Raw genomic sequence first — 21,490 nt, 5'->3', positions numbered from 1 at the left:
TTTTCTGTACAACTTTCAATAAAAGTAGTTTTTTATTGACTTGTATTAAAAAACATTTAGTATTATTTAAAGTTATTGAATTTCATTAATATAGAATTGCATTTAAGTCTATTATGAATACCATTATAACCCCCCAAAAAACCCCACTAATTTAATATAATAAATAAAAAAATAATTTTTAAAAAGTATTTTTGGTTTCAGTTTTTGGCCAAGTGCCTATATTTCGGCCCATAACTTTAATTTCTGTGCATCCCTAACACTAACATGTGACAAAGAGGATCACAATATTGCTCAAAACTCCACTAATAAACTAACAACAACAACAAAAAACCTGTCAACTAGCAAACTGTTTACGGAGACAAAAAAGGGTGGCAGTTGACAACAAGCCATTTTGAAAGAAAAGGATGATGAAGAGAAGAGGGATAAAAGAGGGAAATCTGCGGATGATGTGTAACTGGGCAAAGAGCTGCCGCCTCTTGCTTTAACAAGAACATAAATATGACCACATCAAGAGCAACTCGACACACACGCGTGTGCGTGCACACTCACGCCGGAGCGGCAGCGGTGGTGAGACAGTAAAGTGCGTTTTTTAGCTTTCTTATGTCTATTAAACTATGATGAGTGTTTAAGGGCAGTTATACAGTAACTCCACCTGTCTCTCATTCAGGGGGCCGCGCCTTCACACACACACACACACACACACACACACACACACACACACACACACACACACACACACACACACACACACACACACACACACACACACACACACACACACACACACACACACACACACACACACACACACACACACACACACACACACACACACACACACACACACACACACACACACACACACACACACACACACACACACACACACACACACACACACACACACACACACACACACACACACACACACACACACACACACACACACACACACACACACACACACACACACACACACACACACACACACACACACACACACACACACACACACACACACACTCGCATGGACCAAGAATTTTATAAGTCTATGCAATAATTAAGATACAAGGACACACAGCTGTGCATAAAAAGTCTATTTCTTTCCCTTTTCTATTATTCCATCCATCAGTCCGTCTCACTCTGCCTGTTTTTACAGACTGTTTTGGAAAATTTAATCTCAACGTGTGTGTGTGTGTGTGTTTGTGAGCTATGTTGTCATTTGACAGTTGTTTTTGGGGGGTTTTAATGTCTGTAAACAGCCCACTGACTGACCTCGTATCAATCTCCTGTTCTCTCTCACTCTCCCTTTATGTCTGTGTCTCTCGGTCTCTTGGGGACAACCGGTGACATATGTTCAACATCGTCCCCCTCCTTCCCCCAGCTCACACTCATACACACAAGCTCTCTCTCACACACACACACATACATACACATGTTCTGGGTCAGTGACTGAAAAGGTTACCGCCTCAACTGCAACCTGGCTTCTCTGCTACAACACAAATCACTCTCTCTGCACGAGAAACGAGTGTGTGTGTGTGTGTGTGTGTGTGAGAGAAGAGGAAGCACCTTCACAGTTAAAACGCTAAACGTCACTTTGTATAGCACTCATTCTGCTCCTATGGATATTATCCAAACCATTTAAACATCAAATTTACATGAAAGAGACTTTCTAAAGACACTTGGGCAGATTTGGCAGAAAATTTGGCAGATGAAACTGAGTGTAAAGTGTGTGCAGGTTAATACCGTGGCAGCGAGGGAAAGGAAAACAGATGTGAGAGTCTGGTTAAACAGGATGAGTAAATTACAGTTTAAGAATAAGGAAAAGAGGAAATAAACTAGAGGCGTTTGATGTTTGATCACTGCATTAGAAGGGGGCCCATTTTGTTAAAGACTTATGTTTATACACTATGCCTCTTGTTCTCATTTCATCTTCATCAAACCCTGATGCTCTCAAGATTATAAACACATAGTCTTATAAGCAAACACACACAGGCCACAATTTTATTAATGTCTTTAAGAGGCAACAAACGAGTTTATTACCAAATGTCAATTATCTTTTTAAACATCTGTACACAGGCTGTGTGTGTGTGTGTGTGTGTGTGTGTGTGTGTGTGTGTGTGTGTGTGTGTGTGTGTGTGTGGTGGATGAACTTTCAAAGCCTCTCAATTCAGTGTATGTGGCATCATTAAAAAATAGGGCTCATTCTCAGTTTTAGCTACTGTTTGTAAAGTGTAGATAGCAGAATATGCATGCATAAGTGAAGATAGATGGAGAGCGAGCGAGCGAGCGAGGAGATAACGGTCGTTTGGGGACACTTCTTTTCCAAACGAAACATCACGCATGACTAGAGACACCCAGCACTCGTTGGGGAAAAAATTAAATAAAATGACTTCTACAAAGAGGGAACAGTGTCCCATTACTCTTTTAAAGTGTTGGAGGCAAATCAAATGTTCACAAATCATATAGGCCCAAATGTTGACATAATATGAATTCAATATTGAATGAATCGCAGTAAACACTTTTCAATTACTGACCCAATTGGGTAACACTTTCCAATAAGGTGTCATGAGTTAACATTAATTAGTTGTTAACTAAATTAGTTAACATTAACTAACAATGAAAAATGCTTCTAAAGTATTTATTAATCTCAGTAATATTAATTTTAACATTTACTAATGCATTATTAAAATCAAAAGTTGTATATGTAAATGTTATTTATTGGACCTGAGATAACTTGAACTAACAATGAACAGTTGTGTTTCTATTAACTAATGTTGACAAAGATTAATAAATACGTTAACAAATGTATTGATTGTTAGCTAACAGGACTTTATTGTAAAGTGTTGCCACTTATGGTATTTACAAGTAAATAATCTGATTCCATTTTATTATTATTTGTACACACATTTTAGTGTTGACTGCATTCAGCCTTGTTACCAAAGTTATAGCAAAATAAATATTTACAACAAAAAAATTTTTTTTTGAATTTTTGTGGAAGTTTGTAACCCTGTTACATTGCATTTCTATTTTATGTTTTCTTTAAATTGTATTATTTTAAAATGAATACTTAAAATTTGCAACAGGGCAGCAAAAAAAAAAAAAAAAAAAAATTAAGGTAAAAACAGAAAGAACGAAAGATACTACATGAAAGGTGGACATTTTTTCAAATAATTCTCCATAGTGAGAGATTGATTATTCCTCCCGTGCATCCCTTTGCTTTCCGGTGTAAAAAGAAAAAAAATCATAATATCTCAGTCAAACATTCATCCTCTTTACATTCTCTATGTGCAGATTGCTGCATGAGAAGACAGGCTGCAGTGCAGCATGGGAGATTTATGACAGCCAGGAACCCAAGGCATCTAAATGAGTCTGCATAAGTGTATATGAGTGTGCAGATGCCTACACCCTCCTGATATCCCTGAAAAGAGGGATAACATCACTTGGTGTGTGCTAGATTTTAAGACTGCACTCAAGTGAATATGAAAACATATCTCATATACAAGTGAATCTGTTGAGCCTAACCTTGTTGAGCTGTATATGCAAGCAAAACTGCCTACCAATATCTTCTTATATCATTTTACCCTCTTCTCACTCTAAAAATATTTGTAGAAAATAATCATGTTCTGCATTCGTCAGTACTAATAAGAAAAGATATTGCCTACACATTGTCACAGGATGTCTTTTAAATGCAATAAACCAAGAAAAAACTCTTTTAAGCTTAAAAACACATGGCGCATGGCGATCTGTTACAACAAACAATGGTGTCTGTCATCACTGTTGTCAAACGTGGCGAACCGAATTTAAATGAACGCAAATGAGATTTGAGAGCGGATGGCAAGATTTTCAGGAAAGCCTTAAAGGAGCCACAGCACTAAAATGGACCGATTCAGACAAAGGGTCAATATAAACAAATACTTTTTTTGTTTGTTTTTTTTGTTTTTGCAAAAAAAAAAAAAAACGTTACTAACATTATAAGTGAACATCACGGTAAAATGTTCCTAATTTAAATTAAATCATGGCATGACCCCCATTTCAGTCTGTTTCTTACACAAAGTTATCGTGTGGCAGTTTAAAGCAGCTTGAATCTAGAGCAGAGAACATATGGTCTACTTTTAAAACTTTTTTTTCTCATTTTAGACAGCACCCTCATTCTCTCTCTCTCTCTCCACACACACACACACAACACACACACACACATCTTCACCTAATTCCGAGGTTCATGGTCTCTGCTGTACCAATCATGCCAATTGCTAACAGCATGTTGTTGCAGATTTTTGCTGCCTGAAAGAGAAAATTGCAAAACGTCAGTTCAGCCACAGAAGTCATTTAATTGAAATGCTTTGTAGTAACCTTTGGTCTTTTATTGACATTAGATTAGATATTTGTTATGCATCAATTAACACATGGGGAGTCTAATGCCATCTACCGGTAATAGTATGCATCTTCATAGGTTTTTGTTTTTTTTAGCATTAAATGGGTTATATAATATCATATCAGGATACCATGATTACATATTGTAACTTTCAGAACTTAGTGGGTTAAAAATGATCATTTATTGAAGAAAAAAACCCACCTTCAACAGCTTTGATATAAACCAGATCAACAAAACATTCACATCAAACACACCTAATGGGCAGTGTTGGGCAAAGTTACTTTTAAAAGTAATGCATTACAATATTGCATTACTCCCTAAAAAAAGTAACTAATTGCATTATTTAGTAACTTATAATGGAAAGTAATGTATTATGCTACTTTTGTGTTACTTTTCTCACCTGGGCTGGGCTTGCTTTGCTTTTTTAATAACGAAAAGAAATAAACAAAACAAAAGGTTTATTTTTGGCAAATGTAAAGGCCCTTGGCCTTTACCACCAAAAGTGAAATGAAAAAGCCTCAGGCTGAATGAAATGCAACGGCTGTACAGTAGAGGGCGCAGCTCAAACAAACCTGTCTGGATTGCAGAAAAATATGACGCAGGAGGAAAAAAGTTAAAAACTTAAAGCTGCAGTCCGTCGTTTTTCCTCGTTGTCGCCATCTCTGTTCGAAATCTGCAATTGCAGTTATTCGCGGAATTATTAACTGTGCGTGGGTAGTAAATCGGCATGAAACAGCGCGGATGAACACAATGTATTGAGGCTGCCGCGTCGCTGTGGATACTGTACTACTGTCATCAGCAATCTCAGAGTATACTTTTTGAAAGTGTCAACATTAGAATTTTCATCGGAAAATGTCATCTGAACAAGTAAGTAACATTCACTTTTGTTCTGACCAAATTCGGGGGGTGGGGGGAAGCATTGCAGTAGCTATATCATGCTGATTAAATCTAACGATTGCTTATATCACGTCAAAACGTGAAAAATATATATTTTCTGTAGCCACTCTGAAGTCCGAAGTCTTTGGGTTTTACAACTGGTGAATCTCCAGTTGTCACTGGTGATTGTCGCTTTAAACTTTCGGGATCCACCATACCAAGTGCTAAGCTAAATCTCCTCCATCATCCACACACGCAAGCCGGGGACTCCTTCTCTATGTGTACAGAAGTGACGTAATGACGCAAAGACATGCTCGAAATTCCCGCGGAAATCCACCAGTACCACTGGAATTAAAATCATTATTACAAGCTTACCGTTTTGAATCGAGGTAAGGCAAGCAGATCGTTTTGAATCGAGGTAAGGCAAGCAGATCGTTTTGAACACTGGCTGGTTAAGTTTTTTTTCAAAAATGTATTTTTTTATATTTTTAAACCCAAAAAAGTGCCGGACTGCAGCTTTAAGCAAAAAAAAAAAAAAAATTAAACAAACGTGATGTTTATCTAAAATAATTTTTGCTTATTAAAATGTTCCAATTGGATCACCGGAGATAAGCAGCAAAGACATCGGTTAATAAATTGAGATTAAATGCATAAAATAATTTTTATTTATTTATTAAATTCGTAATTTGTTTTTATTCATTTTGAGGAATAGTGAATCTGTTTTTGAGCAAGTGAGAGGAGTAAATGCCCACATTTAGTCTAGAACCACAATAAGAATGCCTCGGCATCTCATTCTCAATTTCTCTCAACATGGGATCCGGAGAGGTCTCAATCAATAAATGGGAAAGCAAACGTGCGTTACTTATTTGATAGTTGTAAATTTAAAAGTAATGTGTTACTTAACTAGTTACTTGAAAAAGTAATCCGATTACATAACTTCTGTTGTGCGGTACCCCAACACTGTTAATGGCCGTTCATAAACTTGACACAGGATACAGTAGAAGCTTTTATTTCTAAACGGCAGAAAAACTATATAAAATGGAAAATGAGAGAAAAGTTGGAAATGAGCAGCAGAAGTTTATTTTTAACAAGATTCCTGACCATTTGAGAGTGATCTTAACTGATTGTTTCAATCAATCTAGTCGCAGAGGGTAATACAATTTACTAAATATGTTTTATATACATAAAGTAAATCTCTTGGGGGGAAAATTAATCCATTACAGTCTAAAGGACATTAATGTTTGCGTGTATTTACCTGTCCACTTCCCACTTGGCCACAGTACACTACCGTTGCTCCCATGCAGGTGAGCAGCTCCTGGGCAGCATTAAATTCCTCCTCGACGCCGCCCACCATGAAGGTGAGTTTAGCCAGACTAGCTGCACCAACACCTGGACAGAACACAGTCACGCTTTTGAAAAATCTTTTTTTAAAAACTCAAAATCAATGGTTGCCATGTAATTCAGTGCTGTGGTGGAATCATTATAACGATGGCATCAATACGTTTATGTCAAGATACTAAATTAAAATAAAACAAAATAAATACAGTAAAATAACAAATAAATAAATAAATATATTCATATACCATGGCATTTACATGGTACTTTAAAGTACTTCTAAGAAAATCATGGTACAAAAAAAAAAAAAACAATAGAGTACAGACATGTTACACGTTTAAAGATTTTTTTTCATGGTGTAATCATTATTTAATTTGTACTTATTATATAACTTAGAAGCATAAAAAAAAAATCCAATGCAACCTGCTAATTTAACTAAAGCAGATCAAAAGTCAGTCAACATTGCATGTGTGTGTGTTTTGGGGCAGAGGAGGGTATTAATAAGCTGTCTGGCACCAGCGGGACAGCATTTGAGTGTTTGCCTTTAAAAGCCGATTGTCCAAATCATCCTTCACAACTCTCTAAGGACAAGGACCCATTGTCCTCCTCCCCACAAACACATACACTTGCGTACGACAGCTGTGCCTAAAGCGACACTCCTCCCCCTAAGTGAACACGCCCCCTGGGGTATGAGTGACAGCTCTAAGGGGTAATTAACTTTACACTTTATCATGTTCAATTAAGCGCCACGCCTTAAGAAGACCAAGCGTGGCCAATCACGTTAAAGCGTGCCATGTTCTACATGGGAGGGGTGCTTTTAATGCTGCTGACATAGATATGCGTGTCCGGGGATTTGCCCGATTAGAATGCAATTAAAGCAATAAAATTGGCCAATTCTTTTTTTTTTTACATTACAACCTCATCTGCTGCACTAAAACCCTAAATACCCACATAAACACACACACAAAAAACAAACCAATTCATCCTAATTTATATCAAACACTGGATACAATGTGATCTGGGGGAAAAAGCATGCAGTGCTTTGAGATGAGTGGTCTGTTTGTGTGTCAACTCTAATGAATAGGCTGTTTATACTGAGAAGCTAATAATGTTGAAGTTAATTATTAAAGACCAAGAGAAAAGAGCTGATGCAAGATAGATCGAGTGAAATGGGGATAAAGAAAGAGAGTGAGAGAGAAAGGAAAAGAGAGTTTATGACTTCCCCTGTATTGATTTTTTGCCGTACTTATCAGTCATCAATAATTCTCTCATTAGCTCAGCGTGTCTGTCATTTCCCTTATGCTGAGTAAATGTGTGCGTATTTGTGTGCTTTGTTTATCTATAAACAAGCATTAATATGCAGTTTTACTGAAAAATGCAGTTTTACAAAAATGCAAATATCACACCAAAGGAGGAACGTCTTGTAGTTTATTACGTGGCTCTTTGAAATACTTTCTGCATTCTGCTGTCAAGTATAATGTCTTCTATATGTTATTGATATGCATTTGTCTCAGGCAATGCTAGTTTCATATTGAGACTTAAAGCCACATAATACAATAAATGTCAATTAAAATCTATATTTAATTTGATGACATTTCTTTGCATTTGTGCATTTATCCAGTCATTAAATAAGAGAGATACAAGTATAATTCACTTTGCATTGCAAAATAAATATTTTAAATGATAAAATGTGTTAAACCGAGAGCATCTCTTATTAATAGCTGAAAACATAATCCAGTCAATTACCCAAACAAGTAGAAAGTCAAATCTAAGTCTATAACAGCAAATACATAATGAGGAAACCCACATGAACGTGAACGCTGACAGAGACGTACACAGTTGTTTGCGGTGTTAGTTACCCAAAACTCTCTTTCCAGCATCTTAAACATTCAAAAAAGCCACTTAAAGCTTTAAGGACTTTTTAAAACCCCAAAAACATTTAATTAGTGCCACAGTTACATTAAACTACATTTGTGGATATGAGCCTCTTTTCCCAGGCAGTACTAGACGCTGAACCACCTCAACGAGCGTGCAGATCTCTGATCTTTTATTGTGTGTAAATAAAACCCCAATGCAACCTCTTGTCATCTTTCAACAAATCTCTAGAACTGTGGAGAGTAATAAAGACTCTAAATGACCAAATCTTTTCTTTTTCCAGCCCACCCCAACAGACGCATACACACACAAACACACTTGCGATCTATCAGCTAGCCTCCTGAGCTGATCAATAACTTTTTCTTTTTGACTGTAAAAAGACCAGCATTGATTGCAAACAGACAAAAGGGATTCGAAAGTGATTGTCTCTCTAAACGACTGCGCTGGCAGGGCATTAAAGAGATCTCGAGAGAACATTCTAGGAACTGTTCTTATTGTGTTTCCAATACCAGAAACACTGCTGTAAAAACATTAGGCAAACCTCGATAAAATAGACGCTATATCAGAGGATGTCAATGATTCATTCAGTTTTACGATCTAAGCTATATTTGTCCATATTGGATAATCAGGCAGGCCTATAAATGCATACAGTCCTCATGCCACTTAAACTCCTCAAAATTAGTTTTCAAAAGTCAGTTTAGTTTTTCTCATACTGCACTTTTTACAATGAAAAATCTGTCATTTCCTCTCCTTCATGTTCCAAAACTATATGACTGTCTTTCTTGTGTGGAACAACAAAAGAGGATATTTTGAAGAATGTTTCAGTTGTCATTGGGGTCCAAAACAATACTGTATGAGGGGACAACAACAACAACACTGCACATGGGGCTTCAGGGTTTGGGGAAAATATCTAATAAAAACTGGGATTCCGATAGCAATTGGCCCAAAATGTTGCAATTATATATAATAATAATAAATCATTATAAATATATATTTTAAAGATAAATATAATAATTATATCGAATATATCAATATAAGTATGAAATAATATTTTTTGTGAGTTTTTTTTTGTTGGCAACAGACCGTTTATAAGCGCTTCTCATTACAAGTTTGGGAAGATGGTTGGCACGCTGCATTCTTAAATGCATGTTATACTTATAAGTGACTTAAAGGGCAAGTTCACCCAAAAAATAAAACTCTGTCATCATCTACTAACACTCATGTCGTTCCAAATCTTTAAGGCTTTCGTTCATCTTCAGAACACAAATGAAGATATTTTTAATGAAATCTGAGAGATTTCTGTCCCTCCATTGACAGTCTATCTAGCACAACTAGCACTTTGACGCTTCAAAAAGTTGTAAAAGTGATCCATATTAATTGAGCGGTTAAGTCCAAATTTTCTGAAGAGATTAAATTTAGGCTTTTCATTTTAGATTTAAATTTCATTTTATTTTGTTTAACTGTATTATTGTCCAGAGATGCATTAAAATTATACAATATGTTCTGTTTTGGCTTAATTTTGAGCCCCCAGTTCATGTGTTCATTTCCTCCACGTCTCAATCAGCGTCCTATAGCTCCCGAGCTCATGAATCACTATACAGTGTTCACAAATTCAGGCACTGGTAAGGACAGTCAAGAAGGCTGGCTCACTACACATTGACTATGACTATTTCCGGCGACATGACAACGTCCTCATTGTACAACATCACTGTATTTATGTACAACAGTAGAGGTCATATCTTTCTGACATTACTTGTAATGTTATTTAAAGTACATTATGATAAATATTTTGTTTGTTACATATAAGTGCTACATTAAGCTCCGTAAATAAATTATAAATGTTAGCTAGATTATGTTAATTACCTGTCTAGTGATGTATGTTTATGTTGAAATATAATTAAATAATATAATTATTATTTATAGCCTCCCTGGGAAAGTCTATGCCAGGGTACTGTAGAGGAGAATACGTCCGATAGTAGAACCTCGGATTCAGGAGGAACAATGCGGTTTTCGTCCAGGCCGTGGAACACTGGACCAGCTCTATACCCTCTACAGGGTGCTGGAGGGTTCATGGGAGTTTTCCCAACCAATCCACATGTGCTTTGTGGATTTGGAGAAGGCATTCGACTGTGTCCCTCGTGGCGGCCTGTGGAGGGTGCTCTGGGAGTATGGGGTCCGGGCTCCTTTGCTAAGGGCTGTCCGGTCCCTGTACGACCGAAGCAGGAGCTTGGTTCGCATTGCCGGCAGTGAGTCAGACTTCTTCCCGGTGCATGTTGGACTCCGGCAGGGCTGCCCTTTGTCGCCGGTTCTGTTCATAATTTTTATGGACAGAATTTCTAGGCGCAGCCAGAGGCCGGAGGGTGTCTGGTTTGGGAACAACACGATTTCATCTCTGCTCTTTGCAGATGATGTTGTCGTGTTGGCCCCTTCAGACCAGGAACTTCAGCATGCACCAGGACGGTTTGCAGCCGAGTGTGAAGCGGCTGGGATGAGAATCAGCACCTCCAAATCCGAGGCCATGGTCCTTATTCGGAAAAAGGTGGCTTGCCTACTTTAGGTTGGTGGAGAGTTCCTGCCTCAAGTGGAGGAGTTTAAGTATCTTGGGGTTTTGTTCACGAGTGAGGGAAGGATGAAACGGGAGATTGACAGACGGATCGGTGCAGCTTCTGCAGTAATGCGGTCAATGTACCGGTCTGTCGTGGTGAAGAAAGAGCTGAGCCGCAAGGCGAAGCTCTCGATTTACTGGTCAATCTACGTTCCTACTCACCTATGGTCATGAGCTTTGGGTCATGACCGAAAGGACAAGATCCCGGATACAGGCGGCCGAAATGAGCTTTCACCGCAGGGTGGCTGGGCAATCCCTTAGAGATAGGGTGAGAAGCTCGGTCACTCGGGAGGAGCTCAAGAGTAGAGCCGCTGGGCATCTGTTCCGGATGCCTCCTGGACGCCTTCCCGGGAAGGTGTTCCGGGCGCGTCCCACCAGGAGGAGACCCCGGGGAAGACCTAGGACACGCTGGAGAGACTATGTCTCCCGGCTGGCCTGGGAACGCCTCGGTGTCCCCCTGGAAGGGCTAGAGGAAGTGGCTAAGGAGAGGGAAGTCTGGGCATCTCTGCTTAGACTGCTGACCCCGCTACCCGGCCCCGGATAATTAAATAATGGTTTGTATTTTTAAAAACATCTATCGTGTATCGTTATGTGTAGTAAGTTGGATCACATGATTTAAGTTTCCCGCTTCAGAACTTCTGTTAAAGGGACACTAAGTAGGAATTACTCCCATCTAGTGGTGAATTTGTATTTTGCATCCAAACTAATTTTGCTCTCCAGCGCCTCGCTTTTTCAAATGCGCATTGCATCTACGGTAGGCGATATGTACCAAAAAGCTTTGACAGGATGTCTTCTAATAGCACTTCGTCGAGGGGGGGTGTTTTGAAACATTGTTATTCATAAAAATAAATCATGAGAACATGAACTTCATCACTGCAAGTGCAGGAATTGTAAAATCTTTTTTCTTATTAACTGAAGTAGCCTAACGCAATATTTTTACTCTGATAGCTTATCTTTCCCCACACATATGAACTGTGATCATGCAATAACGTTAACTTTACATCGCGATGCTGAGCCACAGTGAAATGATAGAAAAGACATTATCTGTGATAGTATTCGCCTCATTCGCGCAAACTGGAGTAGAATGAGGCTCGCGTCTACCGCGCCGCGCTAAACACCGCGCTGCAGGACCTCCAGACGCGCATAAACGCGTCTTTACATTGAAATCACTCGCGCCAGACGCTCAAGAGTGAGTGAGTAATCATTTTTTAAAAAATTTGACTTTAAATCAAACCACGGATCCGTGATAAGTTTTGTGATCCGTCTGTTAGCACTATGATCACTTTGAGGGGAGGATAATAAGCAGAGGCAGGGAAACATTGACCAGAAAGGGGGAAATCCCACGCATTTTACGTTCTATTTTTGACTTTTTTGGCGACGATGTTTTCTTCTCCTGTGGCTTGGCGTATGGTCCATAATAACAATGCAATCCAGACTTTTAAACTTGCCGGTGCAGTTTCAAGCGCCTCTCACTGCTCTGCACCTGCGTTTCTGCTGGTTTCGGCTGGCTCTGAACGCAAAACGCGTTGCGGAAACGCGTTGGCTTAGTACTTTTTGTCCCTCTCTGCTATTATAGTTTTGCAAGATGGCGGAACTACATGGAAGCCTCCGTGGACCTACCCGTCCCATGTATATAAAGATAATTAATTCTTCATTTATAAGGATAAGTCAGATAATTGGCCGAGGTATTTGTACACCATTGAGGACATATTTATGAATAAAAATATTGATTTTAGATAATAAAATACCTAAAAAGATACTTAGTGTCCCTTTAAGGGAACATAGTGACCATAGATGCTCCCTGGTTTTCATGGTGCATTGTGGGACTTTTTAGGGAGCGAACGATTCACTGCCCTCAGTGCCCTGAAAGGATTTTGCGATTAAAAGGGCCGACTTCCTAATCAGTGCCTTGACTACTAGGGAGCTGATTGAGATGCACTCATATTTTTCTCCACAGAGAGAGGTGGTCACCGCTGATCTAGAGCTTGAAGCCATACTCGTCCCAGAGACAGAGTCAATCACTACATCAGACCAGATGCAAGAGTCAGCACCCAAGGCTGTCTCAGTAGAAATTTTAGAGGACTTAGACTGTGTAGAGTTGGGTCCCACCGATGCCACCATCCCTGAGGTAAATTTGCTCTCTACAAGCTCAAGTATTATAATGGACTCCTTGGTTCCCTCCTATACTCAAGTCCTTCACCATCTGCTGGTCCCGCCCAGCTCCAAGTCTCCTGCGTCTCCAGTAGTCCAGCCCAGCTCCTCCTTCAGTGGCACCATACAATGGTTTGGATCCGCCTTGGGCCTCCCAATCCCCAGTTCCACCTTGGTGTGAGAGTCCCTCCATGTCTGGCCCAGTCCCTCCAACCAACAGGGTCCACGCTCCCTCGTCTCCACCGTGGATCGCCATGCCACTGGCTTCCCTCGTACCTCTGGGTCGCTCATTAATGTAAGAGACGCTGGCGCGACCACAACATTGCCCAACATCAAATGGCAAATGTAATGTAAGCGGAACGAAACTGAGCTATCAGTTTAGACCAATGCAGCGCGAGCCGATCTTGATCAAGCAGCACTGTTACTACACAGGGAGATCCAGTAAAGAAAGCATTTGAATTCGGCACTGAAGTAAAAACATCGCTGCGAGATCTAGTGAGAAACATTCACATTTCTCTGTTATTAACGGATCAAACAGCGCTGACGTGGAAACCAGGAAGAAACATTGTGCCATGAATGAACTATTCAATGTCCACAGATCAGCAACATTCACAATGGATTTACTGTAGTAACACTACTAACTGTAACCATGGAAGTTTGGCAGGAATAGTAGGCTATAATTAGCCTGGGTTTACCCATGCTACTTTGCGCACAGCGCAATTTTATTCACGCTGCTAGGCAGCCTGGATTCCATGGACCAGATTTTCGCCTCAGCGAGGGGACCAATGGCAGAATGGGGAGGGAGCAGCAAGACGATGACGACGTCTATGCGACACACCGAAGCAGTTTGTTTATATCAACATGTGCACTGCAGATTTACCTTCTACCCTCATGTTTGTCTTGCACAAACGGAAATAGTCGCTGAACACCATCGTGTACACAAATCTATGACCCATTGTCTTCTTCCTCGTCAAATTTCTGTCGCTCTACATACGCCATCTGGTATAATTGAAACGATTGGCTATGAGCTACGTACAGGTGCATTTGATAGACATTCGTAGCGCCCAATAAACGGCTCTGGGCATTCGTAAACTACGCCTCAAATACGAGAAAATGAACATGTGGTTCCCAGACCACGTCTCAATGAGACGAGGTCTGACGTTAGCCAGGCTAGGCTATAATGCTTTCAAGTAACATAACGTCGGTTTTATTTTGACATTATGAATACAATTGCTGCCCTCAAATGTTAATCTGAACTAAAATAAACCTGTTTATAACTACTACAATATATTACATTTCAATATTACACACATTTTGTTTTATATGCTCCTAAGAAAGTCAAGTATAGCTCCATCATTGCTCAAAGTAAAAAAAAAAAAATCATACTTTATGATGTTAGTTAAAGGCACACCACGGAACTTTTGGCCACTAGGGGCGCTAGAGGCCACACTGTCGCAAAAGTCAAGAAGACATCCACGATCCCTCTCACGTTTTCCCTCTCTTTTTTGCCGCCTCAGAAGCAGTTTTAAACTTTTTCCTTGTAGAGCAGGCGGAAAAATAGTAGCAAAAGCGTTCATTGAGTATATCAGAGCTTGTGGTCACGCGGCGGTCGTAAAGTGTCACATGACCTGGCCAAAGACGCTGCGTCTTCTCCAAACTTACATAGGCGGTATTTCAAGAGGGCATCCCCCTCGGAGCATTGATAGTGTCAAGCGCTGTATATTGGCCTGAGGAATCATTTAAAATAACTCAAATGCTTCAAATCTTTAGGTTTACAAAGTCCGCGGTGTGCCTTTAATAAAAATATAATTAAAAAAATTAAATCAATGACATTTCTCTGGCATTTCTTTCTTTTTGCTGTATCGAAAATATACCGAACCGTGACAAGTGTATCGTATCGAATCAAGAATTTTGTGAACAGTTACACCCCTAATATATATATACACATACATACAACTTTATATGTATACATATTGTACACTAACATAAAGCGATATACTATATAGCAACTATAAACTTCCTGATGTATTTTGTCGCAAAATGTCACTATATTATTGCCTAGCTCTATATATAAATTATATATCTATATATAATTTTTCCGCATGCATAAAGTTACTCGGATAGGGCAATACATACTATATAGAATATCTCAATAGCTTGCTCGCTTTTTAATATTATTGTCCAGCTCTAATCTGCTGAATGTGACTAAAAGGCATGAAGTTATTAGGATATAATAAACATTAACATCCTAAAATTGAAATTCTGTAGAAATAAATTTGACTTGACCTTGATCTTCTTTTGTATTTCACAGAAGAAGAAAGTAAGTCATATATGTTATGAGGGTGAGTAAATTATGGCATACGATTGTTTTTGGCATAGTTCATTTGAGTGAATTATCCCTTTAAGAAACCTTTTTGTATTTTTTGGCTTTTGATGCAGTGGGAACACTCTCACTAGCGTAACAGGAACAAACATATTTACTAGCTTCATGTGGCTAAACCTTATAATTACAACCAAGAGGAGATATTTTCTCAGACAAATTAAAACTCCAAGAAAACTTAATACACTTCTTTTTGTATATAAAAACAAACACACATACACACACGAGAACTTCACATGGATTAATAGTTTCTATGCCAGCAGCCATTGTGGCGTACTAACAGAATCACAGAGGCAAAAGAGTTTACAAGCCACCACACAAAAATGTAAACCTTCACACGGTCACAAGAGAGTCTTGCACATACAGAGGCAGCTATTGGATTATGTTCATCATTCAGATAAGTAGGACTTTAATCACCACCATCGTAACCCACATCCACTGCACGCAACCACACGGTCCCTTTGAGTGTGGACAACAAGTGAAGAATGATCTGGAATCAATGCTCTCCCAAACCAGAAGCCATCAGTGTATCGGCTCCTGGATGCTGATTAGCGGCCCTTCACACATGCACACGTTCCTTTAATAGTACCATCATCAGCATTTAAAAAATATCCATAATTGAGGACTTAAAAGCTGCTTAATAACACTCATCTTTTACACACACAAACACACACTGTTTTGATCCACAGTGACTGATTAAAGTGTGTGTGTGTGGGGTGGGGGGGTGTTGAATGACAGTTCCTCGACAGGGGGCATAAGTGCATACCAGATGACGCCAGAATATGACGGACAGCTTTTAATTCACTTCTTAGTAGCAATCATGTACAGATAATGCATCAGAATATACAAACATTGAGAGACTTAGGCTTAAAATCGCTTGATATTGTAATATCTGATTAGTCTTTCCTGCTCAATCAGACTCAACAGTATAACACAAACACACACACTGCTATAAAAGTCCTGGTTAGACAGCTGCTATGGGTCTGTTTCCATCTGGAGTTCAGGACAGACACCGACCACCCCCTTCACACACGTCTCCCAGTCCCTGGCCTTCCCAGCGAGGATCTTGTTATGCTAATTCCTCTGTCACTCACCTATCTATCAGCCAGCCTCTTCCTCCCCCTCCTGCTCCGGCCGACAGAGGGCAGAGATATTAATGAGTGCACTCACGGAGCCCAAAAACGGCACGGGGAAAGCTGATCTACATTAGGACGTATCTGGGGTCCCACCTCTCCATGAGTGATCTTGTTTCTGGTCAATCTAAAAAACAGATTTTTTTATTGTAAAGGGGCATCTGCTGTCCCATCAGGATAACGAATCTACCGTTATGGGTGAGTTATGTTAATACTATCAGCTAACAGCTTAACAGACCCCATTAACACTGAATGCTATGAAACATGAAAACTCTTGTCAGATTCACACATTTAAAAAAAGGAGATGGGATGTGCTACATATGCTGAAACACATGCACAAATAACATATTTCTATAATATTGGTTCTAAGGCTCCATTATAATTTTTTTAAACAATTTAGAAAAATATATAAAAATTATCTTTCAAGTAAAAGCACTGAAAATACTGGAAATTATTTGTAAAAAAATGTTTTAATGGTTTGTTAATTCACTAAAGAATAATTACCAATTATATTTTTGGCAGATATTTAGAGAGTAGGGACTGCCAAAAATGTATATAAATAAATAAATAAATAAATATCATAATTAGTCTGTCTGAATAACATATTTAATATTACTTTTAATTTTTGCTAGATTTTGCTACTTATGAAAATGAGACTTATGAAAAAACAAACATTTAATAGTCAAAACTGGTCTGACTAAAGTACTGATTTAATAAAACAAATATGTAAATATTCTTTTCATGTCTGTTTGGTCACATGAGGGACTTAGCTGACACATTAACACATAAACTTGTAATGCAATTTGAAAGGACCATCTGAAACCCTGAGACTGTTATTTTTTCCTTTATTAGCGCTGATCTACATATTGGCCTGATGGGTGAAGGCTGTTCCATTGAGACAGCTCATGCATGCAGGCTGTTAGATCAGTGATAATAAATGAGAGGAGAGAAGAAAAGAAGACAATTTCACACATTCAGTAAGGGCCTAAATTTGAGACGAGGAAAACAAAGGGAAGTTTAACTGTTAAACGTGAATATGGCACCGTTAGTGACCACGTTAGATAAATATACATTATGAGTTACGTACGTTAGTAAATACCACACTGACTTGAGGTTAAGACACCATGAGAGCAAAGCACAAACACTGCCCTACAAAATGAAAAATAAACAGATTTAACCCAGTCCCACCACACACAAAACTGGGACACAAACGCTCTCTCGCACAGAGGGTCGAAGTTTTCCCACGTGAGCTTCATAGTGAGAGTGAGCAACAGTGTGGCCGCAATCTCAGCAAAAACCGAGGAATGTGGGTAATTACTGTTAACTAGCCGAGCACTTGTTAGACGCGGCAATGGCCACACACCCCACGTTTCAGAGAGTGTGACGTTAGCCGGGGGTTTGTTGTGGGTCCAATTCTGCAACAGCAGACAGTGAGGTTTGTGCCTTTGAGTTTATTACAAATCTACGCAAAAGAGGACAAAGAGAGAGAAAAAGAAAAAAAGAGAGAGAGTTCCTTCGTCATTTTACGAGTGTATTATTTGAGAAACATAATCTGACGTGCCAAACCTTAGTGACGCACAGAGAGAGGAACACAAAACCAAGAGTATAAAATTATTTCAAAAGAAAATCAGTTTAAAAAAAAAAAAGACAAAATGATCTCACACACACATGAAAATTCTCCTTTCCACAACAGAGACCTGATGTGAGAGGACAGGCGATGGGAGATTGCTGTGAACGGGCACAATGGCGTCATGATGGCTGGAGTGCCACCTTCTGGACACTCTGTTTAGAAGAGTGTGTTTTCTAATGTGGTCTGATAAATGTTCCCCGTGGAGTGTGGACCTGATAAAACGATTTGTTGTCCCGCACTACTGACGCGTATTCATTCTCTCTTAAAGTTCAGGTCATAATCTATTGTTTATCTGCACTATGTTTGGATTAATTGAATGCTGATTGCTTCATACTATTTGTAGTGTTGTATTTTTGATCTGATAGCAATTTTAATGTGCTCTATAAATTGCATTTGACATGACTTTGTTTTGTTTTTTGGTCAAATAAATGGGCAAAAAAGGGACAGTCCATTTGTTTGAATTTCTGTGGTATATTACACAAAAATATAATTTTTAAATTATGCAATTACAATAGGACTGATAAAAATGGGTTACACTTTATTTTAAGGTGATGTAGTTACTATATTTAATATTAATATTTATTAACTACATGTTACTTACTATAGAGTTATGGTTAAGGTTTGGTTTAAGGGTTAGTTACTTTCGCATAATTATGCATAATTTACTGTTATTACTATAGTTATTACATATAGTAAATACGCCTTAAAATAAAGTGTTACCAAAAAAATTAATTACTTACATTTTGGTCTTTTCTCCACAAAAAGTTATTTTATGGCTTCCAAGGATTTGGAATTATGGTGCAGGAGGTGTACGGACTACTTTCATAACTCTTTTTGTCATCTTTGAGCATGATTGTCCTCCTTCACTTTTTATAATTAAGAGTGCATTACTTTTTTGCATCATGATAATTGCTTTATTTTGCAAAAACAATTTGTTACAAGCCTCTGACCCCTCCATTTGGCTTCCAACCAAAAGGAAATAAGGATATAATCTGGGGAAAATGGCAAATCGTAACCGCTAAGATGTTAAGGAGGGATTAGATCACAGTCTAGTCCAAGGGCATGGACACATACACCCATTCACTTTTTTATAGCCTAGTCCAAACACAGGCTCTTTAAAATCTTGTCTGCACTACAGACGCCAATCAGTAAACATACATCCAGCAAAGCTTTAATGCCTGAGGAGTTTCCCCACTCACACAAGTTGTGCATCTTAAACATGTGCTTGTCCAGGGCAGTTTCTCAGCTCTTTATGGCCTTTTATCTACATGAAAGGCCCAGGCACTGGGAGAGCCAACATTACGGCTCCATCAAAGTGAAATCTACTGACAGCGCTGTCCTCCATAACGGCTCAGGCCATTAAAGGCCCTGTCACTGAGCCTTCCCAGAGAATCTGCATAATATAACTGGAGTGTGCTTGTGTTTCTGGAAAATTGTAGGTTTCTTTATATTAACTCATTCTTTATATTACAGAAATTGCTTTCGCTGCACTGACACTAGAGGCTGGTTCACACTAAAAGACTTCAGCTCTCATCAGATTTTCAAAATGTGAGAGACCACGAACATGACGATAAACAAACATAAACAAAAACAGTTTTGTTCCTAACTTCCAATAGTATGTGGAGTGCCGCAATGTGACCAGTACATCACACACATAACAGATTCATTCACAAAAGTCCCAACAGTGAACACGGGAAATCTTGCAAAATCTCTTGTGGTCAAACGTAACTTTAGAGTAAAACACGGTGAAGAAAAACGCAGGGAAAAAAAGAAAAAGGTTTCCATTAGCTCGCTTTCTGATTGGGTATCGTTTCGTTCCACGTGACAATCTACAGAGTTTGGGCGCATTTGTCGTTGGGGTTCCCCCCACACAACAGGATTTCTGATCGTAAATATTCCATGTTGGATATTCACAATTTGAGATCAGACCGTGTGGTCCCGACATTCTTCCAAGCAGATTCAATCACCCCCTTAACATAGATCATACCACAGGAAAGTGCCACTGTTCTGCAGAGTTTAGGTCCAACCCTAATCAAACACACCAACTCCATATCTTCAGGATTACTAAGGCTACCGGGAGGTGAGTTAAATATATTTGTATTTATTACTCTGCAGGACAGTGACATTCCAGGACCTACATTGGCTGGAAGCCTTGAAGGCAGGGTAGGCAATTATTATTATTTTTTTACATGTGGAACTCTCAGAACCCCCAAAAATGCTCATCCAATCATTGCATTTGGTCCGAATGCAATGATACAATGTCCTACCTGTCAACATATGTATATCCATACACCCTGCTCACGCAGACATCACACGTCATCAGCGCGTTCCATAAGGCTATGCAGAGTTATAGACACCGAGAGCCGCAAACAAACAGCAGCCACCTTCTACAGTTCCTCCTGAACTAAAAAAACAAGCTTACGCTGCGTTCATGCCATGTCATAACAGTAATTACGTGACATTCTACCTGTTCGCGTCCTCAGACGTTGACTGTCAACGGCGAAATTAAACTGCAGCAGTCAGGAGGTACAAGTAAGAGCTCTGTAAATAGTTTACGTTCATTATTCTTCTAATGTTATGTGCTTTGAGACATGAGGTAATTTAACACCGTCTCTCGTGATGCTTTGCAGACTATGCTCTGTTTTGGGGGACGTGTGGTTTTGAAGACGTTCTGAAGATCTATGCTTTCAAAGCTAGTTTGCTATTGCTAGCCTCTCCGAAGTTGCCTACCCTATCTTTAAGGTAAACAATTACAAACCTAAATTCAAACATGAATACGCATTAAAAGGGACTAAAATTACTTTATACATTTTATACTTTTTTTATATATTTTTTCTTAAATTACAAAATTTAAACTTCCTGAGCTTACAGGTTAACTTCAGTGTTGCTATATCTAACTGATCTGTGAATAGAGCATTAGCCATAGGAACAAGCATCTATAGGTACATGAAATCAAACAAAATATCCAAAATTACGTCATTGAACAGACGAACCCAGACACATGCAGCACATTTGTGAAACTACAGACCACAATAAATCCTAAATGACAACACAGTTCAATCATTAAACAACACGTAACACTGTAACTGCATCTCCACAGTGAGCACTTCCAAGAAATCGAAACAACGTG

At 39.0% G+C, this 21,490-nt stretch overlaps 1 protein-coding gene across 1 annotated transcript in view; it reads right to left on the bottom strand.

Moving 5' to 3' along the window:
* hibadha (3-hydroxyisobutyrate dehydrogenase a) overlaps positions 1-21,490 on the bottom strand; it is a 28,165-nt gene that overhangs the window by 4,206 nt on the left and 2,469 nt on the right. The window contains exons 5-6 of the mRNA XM_079591804.1: positions 6,507-6,640; positions 4,208-4,284 (exon numbers count right to left, since the gene is read on the bottom strand). Coding sequence (XP_079447930.1) covers positions 4,208-4,284; positions 6,507-6,640 — 211 coding nt within the window. The remainder of the gene's footprint in view (positions 1-4,207; positions 4,285-6,506; positions 6,641-21,490) is intronic.

This window comes from Phoxinus phoxinus (assembly GCF_949152265.1).
Source record: "Phoxinus phoxinus genome assembly, chromosome: 19".
Taxonomy (NCBI): domain Eukaryota; kingdom Metazoa; phylum Chordata; class Actinopteri; order Cypriniformes; family Leuciscidae; genus Phoxinus; species Phoxinus phoxinus.
The sequence above is the reverse complement of the archived record's forward strand: the minus strand, read 5'-3'. Positions and strand labels throughout refer to the sequence as shown.